At 39.6% G+C, this 26,889-nt stretch overlaps 1 protein-coding gene across 6 annotated transcripts in view; it reads left to right on the top strand.

The window, feature by feature from the left end:
* The window catches only part of STIM1 (stromal interaction molecule 1), a 220,023-nt gene that overhangs the window by 159,125 nt on the left and 34,009 nt on the right, over positions 1-26,889 (top strand). For all 6 annotated transcript variants that reach the window (XR_010841427.1, XM_059068733.2, XM_067038772.1 and 3 more), the window contains exons 3-4: positions 5,723-5,837; positions 25,050-25,161. Coding sequence is in view for 5 of the 6 variants with exons in the window: in XM_059068733.2 (XP_058924716.1) it covers positions 5,723-5,837; positions 25,050-25,161 (227 nt within the window). In the remaining variant the exon portion in view is untranslated. The remainder of the gene's footprint in view (positions 1-5,722; positions 5,838-25,049; positions 25,162-26,889) is intronic.

Below are 26,889 nucleotides of genomic sequence, written 5' to 3'. Positions count from 1 at the left end.
CACATAGGAAGTGGTCTGTTTCTAAAGGTTCTGAACACTTTATATTTACAGTACACCGCCTTTCCTCCCCTTAAAGTCTCAGCTCGGTGCTTTGTGACCACCTAGAGGGGTGGGATAGGGAGGGTGGGAGGGAGACGCAAGAGGGAGGAGATATGGGGATATATGTATATGTATAGCTGATTCACTTTGTTATGCAGCAGAAACTAACACACCATTGTAAAGCAATTATACTCCAATAAAGACATTAAAAAAGAAAAAAAAAAAAAGAAAAAAAGCCTGATTGTTGCAGCCGCACTTCCTTGTTCTCTAAAGAGGTTCCACCCAGCATCTGGCCCTTCCTTCAGGTATAGCTTCTGTCAGCCCACACTCCTCGTTTGGCACCACCTTCTTGCTGGCCTTGTTTTCTTTTTTTAAAAAAATCTTTATTGGAGTATAATTGCTTTACAATGGTGTGTTCGTTTCTGCTTTTTAACAAAGTGAATCGGTTATACATATACACATGTTCCCATATCTCTTCCCTCTTGCGTCTCCCTCCCTCCCACCCCTCCCTATCCCACCCCTCTAGGTGGTCACAAAGCACCAAGCTGATCTCCCTGTGCTATGCGGCTGCTTCCCACTAGCTATCTATTCTATGTTTGGTAGTGTATATATGTCCATGCCACTCTCTCACTTTGTCACACAGCCTACCCTTCCCCCTCCCAACATCCTCAAGTCCATTCTCTAGTAGGTCTGCGTCTCCCTTCCCGTCTTACACCTAGGTGCTTCATGACCTTCTTTTTTCTTTTTTCTTAGATTCCACATATATGTGTTAGCATACGGTATTTGTTTTTCTGTATACAATGGAATATTACTTGGCCTTGTTTTCTGACCTTACTCTTTCTTTGCATGCTTTGTGGCACCAGCAGAGCCTGATGTGAGCCCCTGTGCACATACTCCTTGCACTTACTTCTCATGAGCTTCTCTGCTCTCCATACACCTCAATGACGAGACTTGGCTATAAAAAGCAGTCTATTTCTTGTTGGCTCCCTAAAAGTAGCTGGTATATCTCATCACATGGTTTCTTGGAGTTAGCTGATAATGGTAGAAAATCCTCTTCCTTGGAGATTTTGGCATTTCTGCTTCTAAAGCCTGCATATGACAAGTGTTTCTCTAGTCTTAGATTAAGAGGGTCTGGGTTAGAGCCTAGGAGGACTAAAGTAGGGTATACCTTAAAGGACCCCTGATGAATCAAAACTAAAAAAATTATAAAGATTAGAAATTTGATCTCTGTAAAGTTTATGCAAAACCTGACAACTTCTCATTATATCCACATTACTACTTTGTTTCAAGCCACTATTAGCTCACATCTTGATTATTGCAATTGCCACCTGGTTTCCCCGCATCTGCCCTTGTCCTCCTATAGTCTGCTTCTCAACACAGCGTTCAGAGAAATGCTTTTAAAAATGTAAATGTGATTGTGTTGCATATCTCTTCAAATTCCTCCAACAGCTTCCATCTCAGAGTAAAAGTCAAAGTCCTTATGATGACCTACAAAGGCCTTTATGATCTGGACCCCTGTTGCTTCCCTGAGTTCATCTCCTACTAGTTACCACCTCACTTGTTTCTCTTTGGCCACACTGGCCTCCTTGCTTTTCCTTGAACATACTTATTCTTGGCTCAGGGCCTTTGCTTTTGCCATTTTCTGTTCTTGGGATACTCTTCCAGTTATCCTGCTTGCCTTTCTCCAACATCTCCTTCAGATATTTGCTTAAAAGTCACTCTCTTAATGAGACTTTCCTTGACACCTCTAATGAAGATGATAAATCACTAATACCACTACTCTTGGCCTTCCCTCTTGACCTTCCCTGCTTTATACAAATTATTGTCTCTCTCTCCCAAATTGGATGTTAGCTCAATGAGGACAAAGATTTTTGTCTGTTTTGTTTACTATTTACTGCATTTCTAGTTCCTGGAACATAGAAATCTTATATTTGTTGAATAAATGAATGAAAGAATTTCTGCCTCCAGACTGACTGTCTCAGACTGCTTATAACTGTGTCTTCCCTGATATGTCCTAGGGTCTGGTGTTTAAGGTCCAGTGATCTCATCACTTAGGTCCCCAGTGAGAGTAATCAGACTCTCAATAAAATTAACAAAATTGTTTTAAAATTCATTTTGAAAAATAAGTAACAGATTGACAAGAAATGTTCTGAAATAAAAGAGCCATGGAAAGAGGGGGTCAAGACATTAGAAAAAATTTTAAAGCATAAAATTAAATTAAATTAAAATTAAAAGTATAATAAAATAGTCAAGTGCTAGCACAAAAATATGGTTTAGTGCAAAAGAATGGAGAGGCTAGAAATATACCCAACTATATGTAGTTGTTATTACTTTATAATTGCTTCTTATTAAATAGCATGTTTCCAAAAAGGGAATAAAAGACAGATAATTTTTTTTAAGGTCTAAGGCATTTATTTATTTATTTAAATTGAAGTATAGTTGATTTACAATGTTGTGCTAGTTTCTGGTGTACAGCAAAGTGATTCAGTTTTTTATGTATTGATATAAAGTTTGTTTGTATCAGTTTTTTAGATTCTAAATATAGGTGATATCATATGATATTTGTCTTTCTCTGTCTGACTTACTTTGCTTAGTATGATAATCTCTAGGTCCATCCATTGCTGCAAATGGCATTATTTCATTTTTTTATGGCTGAGTAATATTCCATTGTGTATATATACCGCATGTTCTTTATCCATTCATCTGTCAATGGACATTTAGGTTGCTTCCATGGAAAGACAGATAATTTAATAAATGGAGTTGGGATACTGGGTAGCAATTTGGGAAAAAAATGTTAAGAGTCACAATTTATAGCATACAATACATTGGATGTTAGGTGGTCTAAAGGATTGACTATTAAAAAATCCAAACATGTTAAATACTTCAGTCAGTTTACCTTTCTAAGAATTGACAAAATCTCCTTGCTCTGGGCCCTTCACCATGTCACTTACCTAATTCTTATTAAAAAGTAGATTCTCTCGCCAATTTCAGATGCGACACTGGGGAGCTGGAGAACATAACCCACGCGTGTCAGAAGGAATCTGAGTTTAGTTGTGGGTGGAGGACACAGAGAACTATTAAACTTAGGCACTGCTCTTCAGTCCTCATCTCGCTGGAGGTCTTGACTTCGCTTCAGGATTCTAGCCTCCATGGGAATGTAGCTAGGCCGTACCTATACCCCAGGTAGTAGACTGCACTAGAGCTGTATTCCAGTATGTAGCTATTAGTCATATGTGGCCATTTAACTTAAATGTAAATTAATTTTTAAAAAATTTCAGTTCTTTAGTCATACCAGCCACATTATGAGTGCTCAATAGCTGCCTGTGCCTAGTGACAGTTGTTTGGACAGGACAGATATTGAACCTTTCCATTATTGCAGAAAGTTGTATTGGACAGTGCTACATTATAGTTGTAGACACTGTCAAGCTCCTTGTGCTCAGCAGCCTATACCCTGACTAGGTTGAGAGTAATCCAGTGTGGTCTCTTTTCAAACTTCTCTCCTGAGTCTTTAAGCCCAGACGTCTTATGTCTGAAAAACCCAGGGGAGAAAATCATCCCTCGATTATGGGTTTAAGGAGTCTGGGACCATTCTGTCAATCATCTGTTCATTTAGTCAACAACATTTACTGACATTACTCTGGGTCAGACCCTTTCCTTTCTTGGACCCTGGGGATAATGAAAGGTGGATAAGAGACATTTCCTGAAAATTCTACTAAAATGTGTTCTTGTGAGAGTATTGATCGGAGTTGCATATTTATTTGATGTTTGAGCCTCTGTGGAAAGCAGTGCTCACTGTTCAATCTTATACATACTAATGTGGTTAAGGATTGGGCTGAATGAGTATCTGTGAAATTAATTACCAGTTAAATTTCTAAAAGCTTTGATTTCTTTTTTCTTGTAAAAGTATAGTGTGAAAAAAAATCCACATAACTGGGCTTCCCTGGTGGCGCAGTGGTTGAGAATCCGCCTGCCGATGCAGGGGACACGGGTTCGAGCCCTGGTCTGGAAAGATCCCACATGCCACGGGGCAACTAGGCCCGTGAGCTACAACTACTGAGCCTGCACGTCTGGAGCCTGTGCTCTGCAACAAGAGAGGCCACGATAGTGAGAGGCCCGCGCACTGCGATGAAGAGTGGCCCCCGCTCGCCACAACTAGAGAGCCTGCACACAGCAATGAAGACCCAACACAGCCATAAATAAATAAATAAATAATTTTAAAAATCCACATAACTAAAGGACACCATATGCAGTACAGGGGAAAAGTTTAGACTATAAAGTCAGATACCTTGGGTTGGAATACTAACTCTATCACTTATCAGCTGTAACCTTGGGCAGATATTACAGTTATCTAATGCTGCATAACAAACTTCCCCCAAACTTAGTGGCTCCAAACAACAAAAACATTTATTTTATCGTGTTTCTGCAATCTTGGCTTGGCTTATCAGGGACAGCTCCTGTGTGTCCACTTGGCATCAGGTGAAGTAACTCAAAATCTAGGGACTAGAATCACCTGAAGTCTCAGTCACTCACATGTCTGACTCCTGGGCTGGAAGACTCAGACAGCTTGGGCTGCTCAGACATTGCTAGCTCTAAACAGTCTTTACACATGATCTCTCCAGAATGACAGCTTCAGGGTAGCCAGATTTCTTATGTGGTGGCTCAGAGCTCCCAAGGCATGTGTCCCCAAAGGGAGTGAGCCAGGTGGAATCTATATTGCCTTTTCTAACCTAGCCTGGGAAGTCATTTGACATCATTGCTGCCACATTCTGTTTGTTAGAAGATGAGTCATTAATGTCAGCCTATATTCAAGGGAAGAAGAATTCAACTTTTATGGAAGGATTGTCAGAGAATTGTGGACATATTTTAAAATCATCACAGCAAGTAATTTAATCTCTTTAAACTTAATGTTTTGAGAATTTGGGGCAAACTGTGTTCTTTAAGACTATTACTGTTCTTGGACTTCCCTGGTGGCGCAGTGGTTAAGAATCTGCCTGCCAATGCAGGGGACATGGCTTTGAGCCCTGGTCCGGGAAGATCCCACATGCTGCAGAGCAACTAAGCCCATGCGCCACAACTACTGAGCCTTGCTCTAGAGCCCGTGAGCCACAACTACTGAGCCTGCGTGCTGCAACTACTGAAGCCTGCATGCCTAGAGCCCGTGCCGCAACAAGGGAAGCCACTGCAATGAGAAGCCTGCACACCGCAACGAAGAGCAGCCCCTGCTCAACACAACTAGAGAAAAGCCTGCGAGCAGCAGCGAAGACCCAACGCAGCCTAAATAAATAAATAAATAAAGACTATTACTGTTCTCATTTGTAAAACAGATGTGATAATTCATTAGTTGTGAAGATTAGATGAGAAAATATAAGCTCTTGGAATGTTGCTTAGTGTGTAAGTGAGTCCTCAAAAGTTGTTAATTCTTCCTTTTCCATAATTAAAAAAATATGAGGAAGGAATTTCTTATTCACGTTAATTTTTTTCTCAAGCGAAATATGTAACAAAGAAGAAAAGGCAGTCTAGTTAGTAAGTAGGACATATTCACATGGAAGGATACATGGATGATGTGATACACTTGTACATCCGGCAGGTTGGATGTGCTGTGGGTAGCTAGGTGACCTGTGAGGAAGATCTTAGTGGGCTGGCTCTCAGGTATCTCTTGTGACTTGTGTGCTTTCCCTTGCAGTTCCTGAGGGAAGACCTCAATTACCACGACCCAACGGTGAAACACAGCACCTTCCATGGTGAGGATAAGCTCATCAGCGTAGAGGACTTGTGGAAGGCATGGAAGTCTTCAGAAGGTAATAGGCAGCTTGGTTGTCAATCCTAGTTGCCAGAAGGTTTAGAGAAGAGAGAAGAAGATGGGTAGCAGTTCAGCCTTTAAAGGTCATGAGTATAAAATGCTTAATAAAGAGCAAATTACTGAAATGGTTCTCCATACAGTCACTGAATAGAGACTGTATAGAGACTGAATAAGACTGAAGGGAGTCACTGTGCTGAGAAAGGGGGAAGATGCTCCGAACAGAGTTGGAGTTGTTCTCATTAGAATTCTTACCGAATCCTATCCTATCCCTACACCTCTCCTTACCAGCTTCCCCCATCCCCCAAAGGAATCTCACAGCTTTGGCTGCTTCATCTCCAGAGACAGGGAGCTTGCTGGCCTTTTGAGGCAGCCCCTTTCTTCTGAAGCTCCCCACTTGGTCTTGGCTCTGCTGAGTCGTAGATGATTCAAAGGTTGGGTCGAAGTACAGTTGAACTCTCTCCCAAGTCTTCTCTTCCAGGTTAAATAGCCCTAGTTCTTTGAAGAAAACATTTTTTTCCAGCCTTCTCTTCATCTTGGTCTCCTGCATATGGACACTTTTGTTAACGTCTTTCTTAGATCATGCCTCCTACAGTTGGACGCAGACCCCCAGGTATGGTTTGATCAGCACAGAGCCTAGCAGGACCATCTGCTTCTCAGTTCTGGACCCTGTGTGTCTGTTAATGCAGTCTGATTAGATACTGGTACCTTCAGCAGTCATATCACTCTGCTGACTCTTGTTGAACTTATTAAATTAAAACTTCAGCTCTTTACATCTTCTTCATGTGTGAGACTGCTAAACCATGATTATCTTTTTTTTTTCTCCTAGAGCATTTGCTTCAGAATTGAGTGAAAGAGCATGTCTAATTGTATGAGGCTTGACAGAGAAGGAACAAAACAGTGCCTTGTGTCTATGGCTAGAGCTTCCTTTGATACTAAGAATGGAAGCAATCTCTCCCCTGAGTCTCTTAGGGTATGTCTTGATGCTAAGAAGAGTTAAAAATAAGTGACCACCAGCATTCCTGGTTTTTCGGATGAGGAACCTTAGGCCTAAATTTATTTATTTTATTAAAAAATTATTTTTAACATCTTTATTGGAGTATAATTGCTTTACAATGGTGTGTTAGTTTCTGCTTTATAATAAAGTGAATCAGCTCTACATATACATATATCCCCATATCTCCTCCCTCAGGCCTAAATTTATAAAGTTACTTATTCTTTTTATTTAGTAAATAGTGGAGCCAGGACTTAGACCTGGACCTTCTGCTCTCTAGGCCAGTGCTTTTCCATACCACCTTGGTTGAAAGCACTGGTCTGGTTGTAGAGAAGACCAGTTTTGGTAGGAATGAGACAGTTTCTATTTTTGTTTAAATTCTTACCTAGGGGGCTTCCTTGGTGGCATAGTAGTTAAGAATCTGCCTGCCAGTGCAGGGGACACAGGTTCGAGCCCTAGTCCGGGAAGATCCCACATGCTGTGGAGCAGTTAATCCTGTGTGCCACAACTACTGAGCCTGTGTGCCACAACTACTGAAGCCCGTGTGCCTAGAGCCCATGCTCAGCAAGAGAAGCCACCATAGTGAGAAGCCCGAACACCGCAAGGAAGAGTAGCCCCTGCTTGCCGCAACTAGAGAAAGCCCGTGTGCAGGAACGAAGGCCCACTGCAGCCAAAAATAAATAAATTAAATAAATTAAAAAAGAAAATTCTTACCTAAGATTATGGAATTTCAGTTCTGGAAGGGATCGTCTGTAACATAGATGGAGAACATTAGATTTAAACAGGAAGACCTGGATTTTAAAAAAAATATTTTATTTATTTATTTGGCTGCTCTGGGTCTTAGTTGTGGTATGTGGGATCTTTGTTGCCACTTATGTAATCTTCATTGTGGCATGTGGGCTCTTTAGTTGAGGCATGCAGAATCTTTTAGTTGTGGCATGCGGGATCTAATTCTCTGACCAGGGATCGAACCTGTACCCCCTGTACTGGGAGCATGGAGTCCTAATCAGTGGACCACCAGGGAAGTCTCAGGAAGACCTGGATTCTAATCCTGGTTGTAGGATGGACAGGCTGATGCTTGTTAACTCTGTTTTTTGTCAATTTAGAAGAAGCATAATTTAGCTATATAGGTAGCTTTCTGGAAATTGTTATCCTTGTGGGGGCTTTTGATTAATAGCTCCTGAGCAATTCAGGCTGTCTACTGATGAGAGATGAAGCACATAAATGACCTTTGGAATGATACAAGCACTGCCAGGAAAACTCTTCTAACAGTACCATTTAATTTTAGTTTTCTTCTTTTTCTGTAATAACTTGAGGCCGTTGCGCTTGTGTTTTAAGAGTGGGTGTCAAAAGTAGGAACTTAGGGGCTTCCCTGGTGGTGCAGTGGTTGAGAGTCCACCTGCCGATGCAAGGGACACGGGTTCGTGCCCTGGTCCGGGAAGATCCCACATGCTGCGGAGCAGCTGGGCCTGTGAGCCATGGCCAGTGAGCCTGTGCTCCGCAACGGGAGAGGCCACAACAGTGTGAGGCCCGCATACCGCAAAAAAAAAAAAAAAAAAAAAAAAGTAGGAACTTAGAATGAAAGATTGCAGGGAGAGCATTCCTGGCCTTCTCTGAAAGCCAAAGAGAAGTAGCTGGGAAGGGAAAGTGACCAAGAGAGGGCAGAAACAGAGGGATTAAATCATAGTATTAGAAAACAGCTCAAGACAATTTTCTGGTAAGAACTTTATTTCTGCACTCAGCAACTAATTAGAACACTTCCAAGCATGTTCTAAATGACAGGAAGATGGAAGACAATGGAGTGAGGTTTTTTTTTTTTTTTTTTTTTTTTGCGGTACGCGGGCCTCTCACTGTTGTGGCCTCTCCCGTTGCGGAGCACAGGCTCCAGAAGCGCAGGCTCACCGGCCATGGCTCACTGGCCCAGGCACTCCGTGGCATGTGGGATCCTCCCGGACTGGGGCACGAACCCGTGTCCCCTGCATTGGCAGGAGGACTCTCAACCACTGCGCCACCAGGGAAGCCCATGAGTTTTGCAGAGTTGGTACCCATTACTGATGAGCAGAGAAAAACATTTCAATGCTCAGTGATGTAGCTCATAGCTAAGCTAGAAGTGATATATATGTACCATTTTAGGATTTGCTCACCATGTGTCATGCCTGATGGTTTGACAAACTAAAAGTGAGAATCTTCTTGTGTACTATTTCTCCCAACAGTTTGTTTCATTATTCCAGGTAAGGCCCCTATTCTCTCTGGAGTTATGATTTCCAGAGCTACAAAAAGCATGTACTATTCTGTCATTGGCTCAAACTGGCTGGCGGGAGTCTTTCTAGACGATGTAGATATCACTAGTGGTCACTTGTATTCAGAACATTAGCTGACTAATGCCAGTACCATCTATGTGATTAATGTTGTTAACATTTTCTGACTAATGTTGGGGCCAGCTTTTCTCTGTGTTATTTAGATTTAAGCAGAAAGCCTGATAATCTCTACATTAGCCAGCTCTGGACTTTAATAATAAAAACAACAACAACAACAACTACAAAACTACTCTAATGTTTATATCATATTTAATATGTGCTAGGCAGTGTTCTGAGTGCTTTACAAATATTAACTCTTATTTCTTACAAAAAGCTTATGAAGTTTAAATATTATGATTGTCTCCATTTACAGATGAGGAAGATGAAGCAGAAAGACAGTGATTAAGTGAAATAATGTAATGCAATTTTGTCACTAACTATCCAGGGTTAGTGCAGACTTCATAAGAAAAGGGCACAATACCTAACAAGAATACTGTCACTTCAGACACCAAACTAGCCATAAGTTCTGGGTGTTCCTAGACCACCTGTGCTCTGACCAACTGGCTACAAAATCAGGGGTTCCCACAATCCCCTCAGGTTTAATAATTTACTAAATAACTCAGGATTCAGGGAAGTACTATGCTTATGACTACAATTTCATTATAAAGGATAAAAATTAGGACCAGCAAAAAGAAAACACCCATATGGCAAAGTCTTGTAGGGTCCTGAATGTGGAGCTTCTGTTTTCTCTCCCCATGGAATCAGGACATATTGCCCTCCTGGCACATCAGTCATCAATGCAACAGTGAAGTTCAACCGAGCCTCATTGTCCAGAGTTTTTATTGGGGTTTCCTATAACTTAGGCATGATAGATTGACCACATGATTGAACTCAATCGCCAGCCTTCTATTATTCCCTGAAGGCTGGGCTGATATCACCTGGCTCAAAGCCCCAGTCCTGTGGTCACATGGTTGATCTTTCTGGTGACCAGCCCCCATCCAGAGTCATCTCTCTCATTAGCATGAACTCAAGTGTGACCCAAGGGCCCACCATGAATAACAAAGATACTCCTATAATCAGGGAAATTGACCTAAAGACAAAAACCAGCCAAATTCTTTATTATACAAAATTAAGTCATTAAGTAAGGAAGAGCTGAACAAGAGTTGAGAACAAGGGCAACTCCAGGGATCCCAGCAGCAGGGACTAGGGGATTGGCCTCTTCTAATTAGTAACTCTCATATGTCTCGGCTACATTCATTCTTCATCTCTAAGTGTCTTTGCTCAAGAGTCAGATACAGTGAAGGGAGAATCAGATTGGCCTAGTTTGGATCACAGACTTATGTAGGGTAGTAATAGTGAGAGAAGAGAGTATGTGTGTGTGGCAAGAGTTGGAGGGTGCTGCAAATTCCAATCTCTCTAAGATCCTTGAGGTAGGGAGAGTAGCAGTTCTTTAACAGAAGAGATGCCAGGTGAATTTTGTAGAATCTTTGAGCAGTAGAATTATTGTTTGTATGTTTGAGCCAATGGAAACAATAACTATGCCTTTTGTAGTGAGGGGTGGTGGGAGGCACTGACCTCAGAGGATTCCCTTCTAAAGCATGGCTTCCATTCTTCTAAACAAAGTTCAGTGTTACTGTTTCTTCTCCCTTTTCATGGACATGAGATTTAAAAAGATGTTGTCTGCCAAACAAAGCATATTTCTTAATAATTTCTTTACCCATTTTTATGGATCAAAGGCACCTTAACCATGAATTTTGATTCTAATTAAAGAGTATGATTCCAGCTAAAAGCAAAATAACCTGGTATTCTAGTGTTACTCTGAACTTTGTCTTGAGATGTTTGTTTGTTTTTTTTAAAAATTTATTTATTTATTTATTTTTGGCTGCATTGGGTCTTTGTTGCTGCACACCGGCTTTCTCTAGTTGTGGTGAGCAGAGGCTACTCTTCATTGCGGTCTGCAGGCTTCTCATTACAGTGGCTTCTCTTGTTGCGGGGCATGGGCTCTGGGCACATGGGCTCAGTACTTGTGGCACACAGGCTTAGTTGCTCCACGGCATGTGGGATCTTCCCAGACCAGGGATTGAACCTGTGTCCCCTGCATTGACAGGCAGGTTCTTAACCACTGCACCACCAGGGAAGTCCCGAGAAGATGTTTGTTTTCTACTAGGCTTTTGGAACTAAGAAAATAAGCTGACAGATCTCCTATTCGGTCTGTTTGTTTGTAGGACAGTATTTTTCGTAGGAGCAGTAGAGCAGTACTGGAGAGCCAGGAGGGTTTTAGGGAGAAAACTCAGCAGAACTGGCCTCTCTGTTGACATAACACAGGGGGCCAGGTGGCATTGGACTTTAGTATAAACCATTTCAAAAGTCAGATCAATATAAAAGAGTTGGCATCCCCATTTTGCTTTTACATAAACCTGACGAGAGATCTATTTATTCTGTTCTTTTAGCTATTTAAAAATTACTTTGCTCAGTGAATCTTCAAGTCATTTAGTTAAATTCCTCAACCATAGTTGTTTGTTGCTATATTTTTTGGGGAAAAGGTACAACTGGCTTTTTCTTTCTCTTACATTCTTTCAAATATAAATATAAAATTACCATGATGTGTTAAATCATTACATCGACGCTGGTTGTTTTTTGCTATCTGAAGAAAATGAACTTATCACAGTCATTTTCTATTTATGTTACATAGCTATTTGAGGGTAAAATGTCTTACTTGTATCCACATTTAATAAAGGAAACTGAGCATCTCTTACCTATTTCTGTTCCCAAGTCCTGAGGATTCTACCTCTTTAATATATTTTATGTGCATCTCCTATGATACTGTTTTAGCTCAACTTCCTCTTTTGAAAGAGATTTATTGAGTTGTAATTGACAATAAAATAAGGTATAAATATTTAAAGTGTACAATTTTCAAAGTTCTTACACATGTATACAACTGTGAAACCATCACCACAATCAAGATAGTGAATATATTCATCACGCCTACAATTTTTCTCACAGCCTTTTGTGATCTCTCCCCTCCTACCTCTCAGACAACTACTGATCTTTCAGTTGCTATAGGCGTGTTTGCATTTTATAGAATTTTATATACATGGAATCATATAATATATACTTAAAAATTGGCTTCTTTCACTTAGCATAATTATTTTGAGATTTATTCATATTGTTGCATATATAAATATTTTACTTATTTTTATTGCTGAGTAGTAGTCCATTGTCTAAATATACCAGAATTTGTTTATCCATCACCTGCTGGTAGACATTTGAGTTATTTCCAGTTTTTGGTTATTACAAATAAAGCTTCTATGAACATTCATGTACAAGTCTTTCTTTGAGCACATATTTTCTTTTCTCTTAGGTAAATATCTAGTAATGGAATGGCTAGATCACATGGCAGGTATATATCTTTAAAAAACTGTTGGACTGTCTTCAAAGTAGTTGTATCATTTTACATTCCCAGCAGCAGTGTATGACTTTCAGTGCTTGCACATCCTCACTAGCACTTGGTATGGTCAGTCTTTTAAATTTTAGCTATTCTAATAGTGTAGTGTTATTACATAGTGGTTTTATTTTGCATTTACCTGATGACTGATGATGTTGGGCATCTTTTCATGTGCTTTAATTGCCATTCGTATATCTTTTCTGGTGGATTATCTGTCCAAATCTTATGTCTTTTTAAAAATTGGGTTGTTTGTTTTCTTATTGTTGAGTTTTGAGAGTCCTTTATATATTCTGGATGTAAATCCTTTATGAGATGTATGCTTTGCAAAGATTTTCTCTCAGTCTGTGGCTTATCATCCTCTTTACAGTGTCTTCTAAAGAAGGGAAAGTTTTAATTTTTCTGAAGTCCAGTTTATCAATTTGTTCTTTCATGGATCATGCTTTTGGTATCATGTATAAGGAATATTTGCCTAACGCAAGTTTACACAAACATTTTCTCCTACCTTTCCTTCTAGAAGTTTTATAGTTTTAGGTTTTACGTTTAGGCCTATGATCTGTTTTGTATTAATTTTTGTATATGGTGTTAAGTATGGATTTTAATTCTTTTTTGTGCTTGTGGATGTCCCAGTTGTTCTAGAACCATTTGTTGAAAATTCTATCCTTTCTCCACTTCATTGCCTTGCACATTTTGTCAAAAATCAGTTGTCCATATAAACATGGGTTTATTTATGAACTCTCTATTCTGATCTACTGATCTATTTGTCTGTCTTTATGTCAATGCCATGCTATTTTGATTACAATAGCCTTATAGTAATTCTTTCAGTCAGATAGTATTAGCCCTCCAACTTTGTTTTTCTTTTTCAAAGTTGTTTTGGCTGTTTGTCCTTGAACCAGCTTGTCAATTTCTACAAAAAACCCTCCTGGGATTTTGACTGAGATTGCATCAGATCTATAGATTAGTTTGAGAGAGCTGACATCTTAACAATATTTAGTTTTCTGACCTATGGTCAAAGTATATCTCTCCATTTATTCAGGAGATAACACTTTCAGCAAAGTTTTGTAGTTTTCAGGATACAGGTCTTTCATATATTTTGTCATATTTATTTCTAAGCATTTCATAGGTTTTGTTGCTATTGTAAATAGTATTTTAAAAATTGTGGTAAAATATACATAACATAAATTTTACTATTAAATGGTATTAAAAATTTAATTCCTGATGTTTCTTTATATAGAAATATAATTGATTTTATATATTGATCTTGTATTCTGCAACATTGCTAAACTCACTTATCAGTAGGATACCATCAGATTTTCAAATTAGACAATCATGTCTGCTGGTAAAGAAAGTTTAACTTTTTCTTTTCCAACCTGGATGCCTTTAAAAAATCTTTTTCTTATTTAATTGCCCTAGTTAGTATCACCAGTATGGTGTTGAAGAGAAGTGGTAAGAGCAGACATCTTCATCTTGTTTCTGATATTAAAGGGAAAGCATTCAGTCTTTTGCCATTAAATATAACATTCGCTGTGGGTTTTTTTGTTTGTTTGTTTGTTTTTGTAAAAGGCCTTTGTTAGATCAAGGAAGCTACCTTCTATTCCTAGTTTTCTGAGAGCTTTGATCAGAAATGCGTGTTGGATTTTATCAAATGAGTTTTCTGTGTCTTTTGAGATGATTGCCTGGTTTTTCTATTTTTGTTTGCTAATGTGATAAATTATATTGACTGATTTTCCATGTTAAAGTAACTGCATTCTTGGGATAAACCCCACTTGGTCATCTTCTTAATATATGGCTGGATTTTACTTTAAAAAATTTTTATTTTTTATTTTTCTATTAAAATGTTTAAATGGAAGTATAGCTGATTTACAGTATTATATTAGTTTCAGGTGTACAGCATAGTGATTTAGTGTTTTTTACAGATAGTACTCCATTAAAAGTTATTACAAGGTAATGGCTATGATTCCCTGAGCTATACAATATATCCTTGTTGCTTATCTATTTTATACATAGTAGTTTGTATCTCTTAATCCCACATCCTTAATTTCCCCCTTCCTCCCCTTCCCTCTTCCATTTGGTAACCACTAGTTTGTTTTCTATATTTCCTATTTGCTAAAACTTTGTTTCAAACTCGTGCGCCTTTGTTAGTGAAGGATATTGGTTTGTCATTTTCTTTTCTTGAAATATCTTTGTTTTTGGTATCAGGATAATGCTGGCCTCATAGAATGCATTGGGAAGTATTCCTCTTCAATTTTTTCAGAAGATTTCATACAGAATTGTTATATTTTTCCTTGAATATTTGGGAGAATTCACCATTTGAGCCAGGTGTTTTCCTTGTGGGATGTTTTTTTTTTTCCTACAGTATCAATTTTTTTAATAGGTATAGGTTATTTATGTCTTCTCTAGTGAGCTTTTGTAGTTTGTGTCTTCAAGGAATTTGTCCATTACATTAAGTTGTCAAATTTACTGGCATACATTTGCTCATAACATTCCCTTATTATTCTTATAATATGCCTTAAATCTGTAATGATGTCTCATTCCTGATGTTGGTAATTTGTGTCTTCTTTTTTTTTTTACTGATCTTGTTAGATTTTATTAATTTTATTGATCTTCTCAAAGAATCAGTATTTGGTTTCAAGGATTTTCTCTATTGTTGTTTATTTCATTGACTTTTACTTTGAACTTTATTTCTTCTGCTTACTTAGGGTTTAATTTGCTTTTTTTCTAGTTCGTTAAGGTGGAAGCTAAGGATATTGATTCAAGACCTTTCTTTTTTTTTTCTAATATAGGCGTTTAGTGCTATAAATTTCCTCTAGGCCCTGCTTTAGCAGCATTTCACAAATTCTAGTGTGTTGTAGTTTTTTGCTTTTTTCCAACTGATTTATTCATAGCATAGACAGAGTGAAAATATCTAAAATGAAAACGTAACTGATGGTAAATGCTTATTTTCACCTTTTTTGGGGGGTGCCTGATATAGTCTTTAATAACTTAGCATCCCTTAATGTGTTCCAGCTTGAGGGATTATTTTTGCCCTAGAAATGCATACCTCTGAAATCTGTCTTATATCTTAGTATTGGTTCTTCACTATCTTAGATGATGTGTTTTTGTTTTTATTTTCATTCAGCTTAAGCTTAAAATACTTTGTTTCCTTTTTGATATCTTCTTTGATTCATGAATTATTGAGAAGCAAGTTATTTAGTTTCCAAATATTGGGGATTTTTTTTTTTCTTTGCGGTACACGGGCCTCTCACTGTTGTGGCCTCTCCGGTTGCAGAGCACAGGCTCCAGATGCGCAGGCTCAATGGCCATGGCTCACAGGCCTAGCCACTCCACAGCATATGGGATCTTCCCAGACCGGGGCACAAACCCGTGTCTCCTGCATTGGCAGGTGGACTCTCAACCACTGTGCCATCAGGGAAGCCCTATTGGGGATTTTTAAAGAGATTTTTCTGTTATTGATTTTCATTTCAAATCCATTGTGGTCTGAGGACATACTTTATATTTAATATTTTTAAAATATTTTAAGACTTTTAAAAAAATGTACCTGAACATGATCTATCTTGGTAAATGTTCCATGTGCCCTTGGCATTTGCTGGGTAGAGTGTTCTATAAAATTCAGTCTGGCCATGTTGGTTTATGGTTGTTCAAGTCTACTATATCTTTGCTGATTTTCTGCCTACTTGTTCTATCAATTAATGAGAGAGAAGTATTTAAATTTCCAACTATAATTGTGGATTTACCTATTTCTCCTTGCAATTAATTCTGTGAGTTTTTGCTTCATGTCTTTTGAAAGTCTGTTGACTAGGTGTAATACAGATTTAGGATTATTATGTCTCCTTGATTAACTGACATCTTTATTATTATGAAATGACCTTCTATCTCCCTGGTAATATTCTTTGCCTTGAAATCTACTTTGATATTAATATAGCTTTCTTTTGAGAATTGTTAGTTTGGTGTATCTTTTTCCATCTATTTTTAACCTATTTGTGCTTTTCTATTTAAAGTGCATTTCTTATAGACAGCATATAGTTGAGCCCGATTTTTTTTTTTGCAATAAGACAGTCTCTGCCTTTTAATTGGGGTGTTTAAACCATTTACATTGAATATGTTTATTAATATGGTTAGATCTGAGTCCATCATCTTGCTGTTCATTTCCTGTTTTTCCCATCTGTTTGTTTGCTCTTCCTTATTTTCTACCCTCTTTTGGATTAATGAGTATTTTTTATAATTCCAGTTTATCTTCTTTGTTGGCTTAACTTTTTGCTTTGTTATTTTAGTGGTTGTTTTAGGAGATAAAATATACATCTTTAACTTATCACAGTCTATTTTCAAGAGATAATAGTACCTCTTGCCACATATAGTATAAGAACCTCCCAACAGTGTATTTCCATTTCTGCCCTCTCAACCTTAGTTTCACTTTCTGCACAGTGGCCTGGAAATTTTCTCACAGCCATAAGCTGGGGCAGTTGTATGATTTGCCTCATTTATCTACCAGCTCTCAAGATCACTGTCCATTGTAGGCTGATGTCCAGTGTCTTGAAAACCATTGTTTCATATGTTTTGTCTTTTCTTTTTTTTGGTTGTTTCATGAGGCAGGGTGAATTCCATCCCTGTTACTTCATCTTGGCCTGAAGCAGAAGTCTTAGTTTAATCATCTTTTGCTTTGCTTGAATGTTTTTATACTGTTCTTCTTGGCCGAGTCTAACTCTACTGCAGTTTGTACTTTAGTTGGTTCCAGAGAGATCTTTCTAAAATAAATATCTGACCAGGTCTCTGCTTTTCAGTGGCTCCCCATTTCTTTTTTAAATAATGAAACAAGCATGATAAGACACCAAATTTCTTTGTGGAGAAAATATTACTAAGTGGAACCTGGAGAAATAAAGATATTGCTAAAAATTTTATAAGTAAATTCCTGCATAATCATATATAGTAACCATATATTATTTTGAAAAGATAAATGTTGATTTTTCTATTGGTCAGGTAACAATTTGTATGGAACTAGATTTTAATTTAAATCACAACTGCTGTCTCATTTGGAACCCAATAAAATATTGAAAGCTCAGTAGTTGTTGACAAAATTAATTATTACAGGGCTTCCCTGGTGGTGCAGTGGTCAAGAATCCGCCTGCCAATGCAGGGGACACGGGTTCGAGCCCTGGTCCGGGAAGATCCCACATGCCGCAGAGCAACTAAGCCTGTGAGCCACAACTACTGAACCTGCGCTCTAGAGCCTGTGAGCCACAGCTGATGAGCCCGTGTGCTGCAACTGCTGAAGCCTGTGTGCCTGAAGCCCGTGCTCTGCAACAAGAGAAGCCGTCACAATAAGAAGCCCATGCACTGCAATGAAGAGTAGCCCCTGCTCACCACAACTAGAGAAAGCCCGCTCAACAGCAACGAAGACCCAATGCAGCCAAAAATAAAATAAATAAATTTATTAAAAAAGATTAATTGTTACAGAAAATGCCACTGATTTTTTCATGTTTATCTATGAGATGTTAGTCAGATGCATTGACATTAAATGCCCACTTGTAATCTCAAAATGAATTACCTCAATTAGGAAAAAAAGATCAATTTGTACATATATGTAAAAATCTGGTTGTCTTCTCTTATATTCTGAGAATTTCTTAATATTTTCATGCTGTCATTCCTTACTCAACTCTGTAGTATTGGCCTCAGTAGGTACTGTTTCTCTCTTCCAATTTGTGCAAACATGCCTGCAAAAAACAAACAAACAAAATTAACTGTGTACCTTCTACATACCAGGCATTGTGCCAGATTACTTTAGCATACCAGGCTCAGGCTTGTTTCTGTGCTCTACTTATTTTCATATTTTCTATCACTTTTTATCACACCTCCTTCTCTGTACCTGCACTGATTTATCTGCAGTTATTACGATATGCCATTCTCTTTCATCCCTTGATGCTTTCTCATATAGTGTTCCCTCTGTCTTCCTTTGTTGATCTGATTAAATCCTACTTGATAATTAAGACTCAATTTAAGTATACCCTTCTTTAGGAAATCTTCCCTGAAAACCACAGGCTAGGTTAGGTGCCTTCTGTGTTCCCACAGCCTCTTTACATTTATCTCATCACAGCACTTAGCACACTAATTGCAACTATCTGTTCCCCTGCTTTTTTATTTCCCCACCAGACTGCTTGAGGGCATTATCTTACATGATTCCATATCTTAACACATAGCCCAGGACCTGGCCCAGAGCAGGGATGTGGAGACAGGAGTTTGTCCTTGGGTCTGCCGTTGTGTGATGTTTTACGAGTTGTTTGGCTCATTCAACATTCCAAACTCTAGGTTCCCTTACTACTCTGCAGCCATGATGCTAATCTTTCTCTAATCTGGTCTCTGCTAGCCATGTAGCTTCTTTATAGGTGGTGTTCACTAGTATGTCCTTTTGGGCTCTGGCAGACTTGGTTTTTGCCAGGCAGCCTAGTGGGGCTATCACATGAGGCCTAAGTGAAAGGGCCAGATTCTTTTTGCAGTAATGGTTTAGGGCTTGGTATTGATACCATGTTAGAAAACTAACATAGTATCTGCCTCACTCTAGGCTCAGATGACAAACTGCTAGTGAGAGCCAGAGGGAAACCACTCAGAGAAAGACCACAGGTCTAGGCTGCAAACTATCTTTAGGGAGGGTCACTTTGGTAAGATTCTGTAGGTGTCTTGGAATGCTCTCTCTCCACAGTCAGATAAGAAGCTAGGCTTTGTGATGCATTTTCTGACTCACTCTGGCAATCAGTCACTCCTTTCTCTGTGCCCTCACATCACCCCATACATCCCTCTTACCTAGCACTTATCACACTGTATTTTACTCATTTAATTTCCTATATGTCTCCTTCTCTAGAAAAGAGCCCTTGATGATGGAGATCATCCAGATTGATCTCTGTAACAAACCAAGGATCTACTAGAGTAGAAGCCAGTGAAAGCTTAGTGAATGAAGGAATGAATGAATGGTAATAATAATGGATAATATTTGTTTAGCACTTACTGTATGCTAGGAACTTCTCATATCTTCATTACACTCTTATGATGTGAGAACTCTGATTCTCACCATTAGGTGACAGAATGAGGCACAGAAAGGTTAGGTAACTTGTCCATGATCTTACATCTAGTAAGTAGCAAATCTTGAATTCCATCCAGGTCACTTGGTTCCAAAGTCCAAATTCTTAACCATTGTGCTATATCTGACTGGCTGACCAAAAGACTGACCAAAGGCTGACCAAATGACCAACTAACTGACTAACAGCTGTGTGAAAGAGAGGCAAAGAAGGTACTGGTAACTTTTCTGCCAGACATAGTTCTTTTGGGATGTGAGTTTGAAACTACAAAAGTGAGGGCTTTATTTGGAGGCACCACTGGTCCATTAGAGGAAAGACATACTGATTCAGGAACCCATTTCTTACTGCTTATTCTTTCTCTGACAAGAAAAAGGATTGGCCAAGGCCAAGGATCTGTTCTGGCATATCCCTGGAGGTATCACTATAGCTCATGTGCTAGGAGTAGTACTTACTGTTCCATCTGCCTGGAATGCCCTTCCCCCAAGTATCCACATGGCTCATGACTTCATTTTATTCTCTCCTCAAATGTCATCTCGTCAAAGAGGCCCTCCTTGATCTGGTCTGATATAGCACTACTCTTTATCCTCTTACCCTGCTTTATTTTTCTTCTTGTATTTATCACTACCCAACATACAATTATTTGTTACAGTGTTTTAGTTTGTCTCTCTCCACCAGAATATAAACACTAGGAATCTATGACTCTTGTGCACTGTTATATTCCTAGCTTCTAGAGCAGTGCCTGGCAAGTAGTAGGTACTCAATAAAAATTTCCCCCCAATGAATAAATGATTTTGGAGTTTTGGACCGACTGCTTTCAAGGCCTTTTATCATTTGGCCTCAGCAGTGCCTCACCCTCCTTGTCCCTATGTATAACCCTTGGACTCCAGGCAAACGGGAGTCAGAGTTCTCTGAACAGGCCCCACACTTTATAGTTCTGTGTCTTTGCTCATGATTTTAAAATGGGCTCCAAAGAGTTTCACTAAGTGAAGAGGTAGAGCTGGGTTTTAAGGGTTAGTTGGTGTTTATCAGGCCAGGAAGAGGGAAGAGAGCTTTTCCAGAAACAGCAAAGACCTAGAAGTCTGAGAGCAATGTTCAAGGATAAATAAGTAAATAGTGCAAGATACTATTCTAGAAGAAGACTGAGAAGCTAAAAGCTATAACAGAGGCAGCATATAGGGTAAAGCTGTGAAGTTTGGGTCAATGGTTTCCAACTGTACAAGACAATCAACTGGGGTGCCCCAAGAGAATATAATAGCTTGTATTTATATTGCATTTATTTTTATCTCATTTAATTTGTATGTATGTTTTATAGTATACCTAATGTTAGTACATATATCTAATTTATAAACAGATATTCATATATTGGCAATGTATGCTCAAAATTTTTTTTTTCTTTTTTTTTTTTTTTTTGTGGTACGCGGGCCTCTCACCGCTGTGGCCTCTCCCGTTGCAGAGCACAGGCTCTGGACGTGCAGGCTCAGCGGCCATGGCTCACGGGCCCAGCCGCTCTGCGGCATGTGGGATCTTCCCGGACTGGGGCACGAACCCATGTCCTCTGCATCGGCAGGTGGATTCTCAACCACTGCGCCACCAGGGAAGCCCCTCAAATTTTTTTTTACATGTAGATTATGTCATTAGAAAGGTTGGAGGCTACATAGTCAGTCACCTTGTACATTTCTTTTATAAAGGACTATTTGTTGTGGAAAACTCCAGAGGTTGGCTTTCTCTAATTCTGTGTAGTATTGTTTGTCATTTTGCCCAAAGATGTAGTCTTTGATGTCTCTAGGAGCAAAATGGACAGGCTTAGGGGGATGAGAGAATCATGACCTTAGAAAACTCTCTCTTGCTTGCATGTCCTCCTGGGGTTTGGTCATGTGATTCACCTGGAGTCTCTATCTGTACTAAGCTCCCCTGGCCAAATTCTGTCTCCTTTAACTGTCAGCCACAGCTCTCTGTACTTGCTGTTACCTTCTTCCTCACTTTGGCTCAGGGATTCTTCCCATTTTCTCTTTTGGAATGAGAAAGCAGAACAAGATTTTTAACTTTTAGGTACTTGAACCTTAGGAACAAGGGGCCCTAATATCTCACCTTGACTGTTGAGTGAGATCTTCATGCTGGGACACAGGGTTGCTGTCTGACAAGGATGCAGCTCGTCCTGGCTTACTCTGTTCAGACTGCAGTGACTCTGAGTGGGCAACACCATACTGCCAAGCCTTACCTAGGTAGGGCATCTGCCAGGTAACAGAATAATATGTGGAGCACAAAACCCAAAAAACAAGTGCCTTGAGGTTTGTCCTGACATGCTGAAGTCATCGTCCTTTTCTGCAAAGCATAGTTCTGTAGGGACTGACTATGTTCAGAGTCCATCCTTATTGGAGTGTAGTGGTCCCCTTACAGACCCTCTGCCTCACTTAGTGTAGTGTTTAGAGCAGTAGTTCTCCGTGGGGGGGCAGTTTTGTTCCCCAGGGAATGTTTGGCAGTATCTGGAGGTATTTTTGATTGTTATGACTGGCAGCATGCTACTGGTATCTGGTGGGTAGATGCCACCAGGGCTATTGTTAAACATCCTACAATGCATAGGACAGCCCCCAACAACAAAGAATTAACCTGTCCAAAAGGTCAGTGCTGCAGAGACTGAGAAACTCCCGTCTTGAGTGACTCCTGACTGTCTCCACTGCAGTGTAGGGCACAAGTGGAGGAGTTCCTGCGTGCCAAGCGTTTATGCTCAGGCTTGTATCAGGTCGTCTACCCCATAGACAGAAGACCCTTGTGGCACAGCTGGCCTCAAGCCTTTCAAGCAGCAATATGTGATGTGGCCTTTCTACTCCATATGCCATTCTGGGTGAGGCCGAGCTCCCTTGACAGTAGGGGCAGGAATGTGTTCTCTGCACTTTGCAGGCTAGCACTTGTCTGTCTGTCTCACATCTTGTGCCACTCTGCTAGGCCTTCATTACCTGACACTCTGGACCATAATAAGTGATCATGTTTATAATGTATGTGGAGATATATTCATTTTCAGGAATAAAAGGCCAGTCTATTCTACTTTCCTTAACACTTCTTTAACCCCAGTTCTGTCATCCCTTCTTTCCTAAGCCCTAGGATTTGAGCATATCTCTTGGAAATGAATCTTTCTCTTCCCTCCAATGTATTCTAGTCTGGAAATTAGATATTCAACCAGGCAATGACTAAGCACTCATCGCCTAAGCCTCTGGGATCTTGTCTTCTAGGACACAATCAATCTGAGTGCACTAAACCTGCCTCATTTCCCATCCTGGAACGTTTCCTGTGCCTCTGCAAATGGTCTAATCTACCTTCAAAGTCTCTTGGCTTCAGAACTTTCCTTCTGAGCTCCAGCAGCTTCTTGTGGGCATGGAGAGATCAGAGCATTTTTGTCTTCTATTGTTTCATTCGGAATGTCTCTCTGAGTGTCTGCTTTGTACCGTGTGCTGGGCTCCCCTATGGGAGGTAGAAGGATGAAGGGTCAGGGCTCAGCCTTCCACCTTCTCTAGTTTATATGAGAGTGACAGAAACAACATAAGATCTGAGGTGTGCCTATCAGAGGAATGCTGATTTTTGGACAAGCATTTCAGAAGTTAACCTCCACCTGAGCTGTATATTTGTCTAGGAAGATTGTGGCTGCTATCTGGAGGCCCACATTCAGAACATTTCTGGAACTCCTCATTTAGGGTAGTTATTCTTTCAGTAAATTCTTATTGATGCCACTGTATAAGAGACACTATTTTAGCGACAAAGGGGTGAGCAAAAATGAATAGGATGTGGTCCCTGCCTTCAATGTCTCCTGACTATTAAGGGGAAATTAGAAAGCGTTCTGATGAAGGACAGTTTTGGGGAAAGATATGTATCTTAAGAGAGGAGGGTGATAAATCTCACCATTTCATTCTGCTTCAAAACTTTTTTGGCTTCTTGCTGCTCAGAGCAGTAGTTTTCAACTTGAGGAATGTACAAATTCCTTTTAAGGGAAATAATTTATCTTGGGCCTGCAAAGCTGGTTTTATGTAATGGTATTTAAATATGTAGAAACATAAAATGAGGTTTAAGTTGCTGTATAAGATTTGTGTACAAATATAAACAAAAACACACTGCTACATTAAATAAAAGCAAATTTCAAATCCAATAAAATGACACGTTTTTGCTGAAACCCAGTTGCTCCCACCCAAGGGTCTTTAAGTTCAGCATAGCTGTATTACTGGGTGCTATATGGTGACTCAGTCCTCCCACCATTATTCTCTATTCAAGCTCCTATGAAACTTTGATTTATATAATACATCATGACGTCATTTGACTTTTACTTGGCTTGAACATATTCCTTGCATGTTAAGTCCTCTTCTATTCTTTTATTGTTGATTCTTGATAAAGTATGGAGGTAAATTTGTTGTATATGTGGCTAAATACCACAGAAATATTAAAATTATTTTACAAGGATTATTTTTATGGTTGTCCATTAATGATCACTCAGTAATTGTTTCAGTTAGAATTGGCTCCTGCTGTGACAGAAAATCTTTTCAATCTGATATAAGCAAAAGGGGAAATTTACTTTTTGCACAAAACTGAAAAATGTATGAATAGGGCTGTCTACAGGTGTGATCTCATTCGGGGCTTAAGTGATGTCATCTGGATCTGTCACTTGGCTCAGATTTGCCTTTGTATGAAGCTTTCCAGCAGTGTCAGGGAGGATATATGTATGTGTGTATGTGTGTGTGTCCATATATATATATATATATAGCCTTTATATATATTATTTATATAAATTTTAAAATGTTATATATGTATGATATATATATATCCTTTATATATATTATTTATATAAATTTTAAAATGTTATGTATGTATGATATTTATGACATAATGGCTAGGGCAAGGGCTATGATGCCAGACTGCTTGAGTCCAAAATTGGCTTTACCAATTCCTGGCTGAATAACTTTGGGAAAGTTACATAACCTTTTTGTGTGTCAGTTTCTTCATCTGTAAAATAGGGATAAAGTGGAACACATCCTTCACATGGTAGTTGCAAAGATTAGTGAGCTAATATATGTGAAGTGCTTAGCACAGTACCTGTTATATAGTAAGTGCTATGTAAATGATGGCTTCTATTAATATCATTTGTTATTATTATATTACAATAATATGTAATATAATACTATATATAATATAGTATATTATATAATAATTAAGGATTATTTTATCCCAGATACCTGAATAGTGGAAGAACAAGTCCATCCCCTATAGGTCAAACAAAAAGTACTGTATGTATTCCTTTCATACTTGGGATTTTATGGGAGAGAGATCTGTTAAACACGTAGACATGTGGTGAATGTTAAGGTCGTGGAGACGGTGACAGTAAGAACAAGCGGTGCTTGCGGTCTGGAGTCATGGCTTTGCTTATCTCTTCCCGCAGTGTACAACTGGACCGTGGATGAGGTGGTGCAGTGGCTGATCACATATGTGGAGCTGCCTCAGTATGAGGAGACCTTCCGGAAGCTGCAGCTCAGTGGCCATGCCATGCCGAGGTTAGGAAGGGACTGGGTTCTCTCACTGGGGGTGCGGGGAATGGGCTGGGGTCGGCTTGCCCTCACATTGCTCTCACCTGTTAACTGAAGTTTCACCCCTTTCAAGGCAGGATCTGTAGACTTCTCACATTTACTGTGCACTTGCTAGAAAGCATATGGACACTTCACATGTATTCTCTTATTTAATATTTCTATCAATCCTGGGACTAGTACTAAAAGCAATCATTTATTGAGTGCTTAGTATATGCCAGGCACTCTACTCAACACTTTATGTACAGTATCTCATTTAATTCTTACATCAATCCTGTAAGGTAAGTATTATTGTATCTAGATGATGAACCTGGCCTAGTAACTTTTCCAAGTCACATGGCTAGTTAGAGGCAAAACTGCAATTTAAACCTAGATCTGGGTAGACTTCAAAGCCTGTGTTTTTCTCTTTTCTTTTGCTGTCCCCCCAGCAGTTGCCTCTTTCATTGCCCAGGGGACTCAGGGCTCTTTTAACCTTCCCGGAACTATCCATCTGCAGTTTATCTGCTCTAAAGAACCGGTGCAGAGGTGGGGGCTGACTACCATTGGCCCCAGTCTCCTCTCTGGAATGACTCTTCCAACAGCTGTTATGCCCTAGCTCTGCCTCCCTTTCAGGCACAATGTACTAGGACTTGGGGTGGGTGTGGGGAGGGGATGGAATACTGCTTGGACTTCTTGTTATGTCAAACTGGCGCCATATGTCATTCAGTCATTAATCCATTCACTTATTCATTCACCCAGTATTTACTGGGTACCTGCTCTGCGCCAAGCACTTGTGCTGGGTGCTGGGGATAAAGATGACAACAACCTGCCCTTGCCCTCAAAGGGCTTTACTGTCTGGTAAGTGCTGATTATGTATAATCTGTCATCTTATTATGTAGGTGCATCTGGTTATGAGCTTCAGCCCAGGGGGAAAGGGGAAGGGGAGGCTGTTGGAATGCCCACACATTGCAGCCTCCAGACACAGGGCTACTGGGCACTGCTGTCCAGGCCTAGCTGAGCTGGCTGGTCCCTCTTCTGCTGCCTGCAGCCTCTTATTCACAGCTTCTCCCTACTCTCGAGAGAGTAATAATCTTAACGTTTGTACATCCCTTTATAGGGTACTTTCCTACCTGTTATTTCAGTTGATTCTCGCAATTCTGGGAGGAAGGAATTATTATCCCAACTTTTGGGCAAGCAAACTGAACTTCAAATATTTTGTGATTTTTCAAAGCTGGTAAGTGGCAGAGCTGGGAATTGAACTCAGGTCTGCCTGGTTCTAAGTGCCCTGCTTTTTTCACTGCATCTTCCTCTTACCCCGTGTAGTTTGAAAATAGGCTTCCTGGAAATACTCAGTTTATTTCTATTTAACAAAACTTTACCAAGCACTTACCATGTGCCATGCTCTCTCCTGGGCCCTGAGGACAAATAAATGCATTAGACTTCACATTTGCCTTGAGGAACTCCATGTTTAGTGGAAAAGACAGACAATTAAACAGATGATTGACCATGAAGCTCCAGGATTTAGGTTTCTTTCCCATGGAAATAGCAGCATTGCCTTGTGAATCCCTGGCCTATTCCATCTTGAAGAACGGCTATGGCTTGGATTAAAACTGTAAAACATAGGGTAAGAAGTCAGTTCTCAGGCAGTACGCTCACTTGGCCATTCTGTGACTAGGATTAGATCCAAGACCAGACCCAGCCAGGCTGGGCATAGGGGTA

Source organism: Kogia breviceps, chromosome 7 (genome assembly GCF_026419965.1).
Source record: "Kogia breviceps isolate mKogBre1 chromosome 7, mKogBre1 haplotype 1, whole genome shotgun sequence".
Taxonomy (NCBI): domain Eukaryota; kingdom Metazoa; phylum Chordata; class Mammalia; order Artiodactyla; family Physeteridae; genus Kogia; species Kogia breviceps.
Note: the sequence above shows the minus strand (reverse complement) of the source record. Positions and strands in the feature narration are given on the sequence as shown.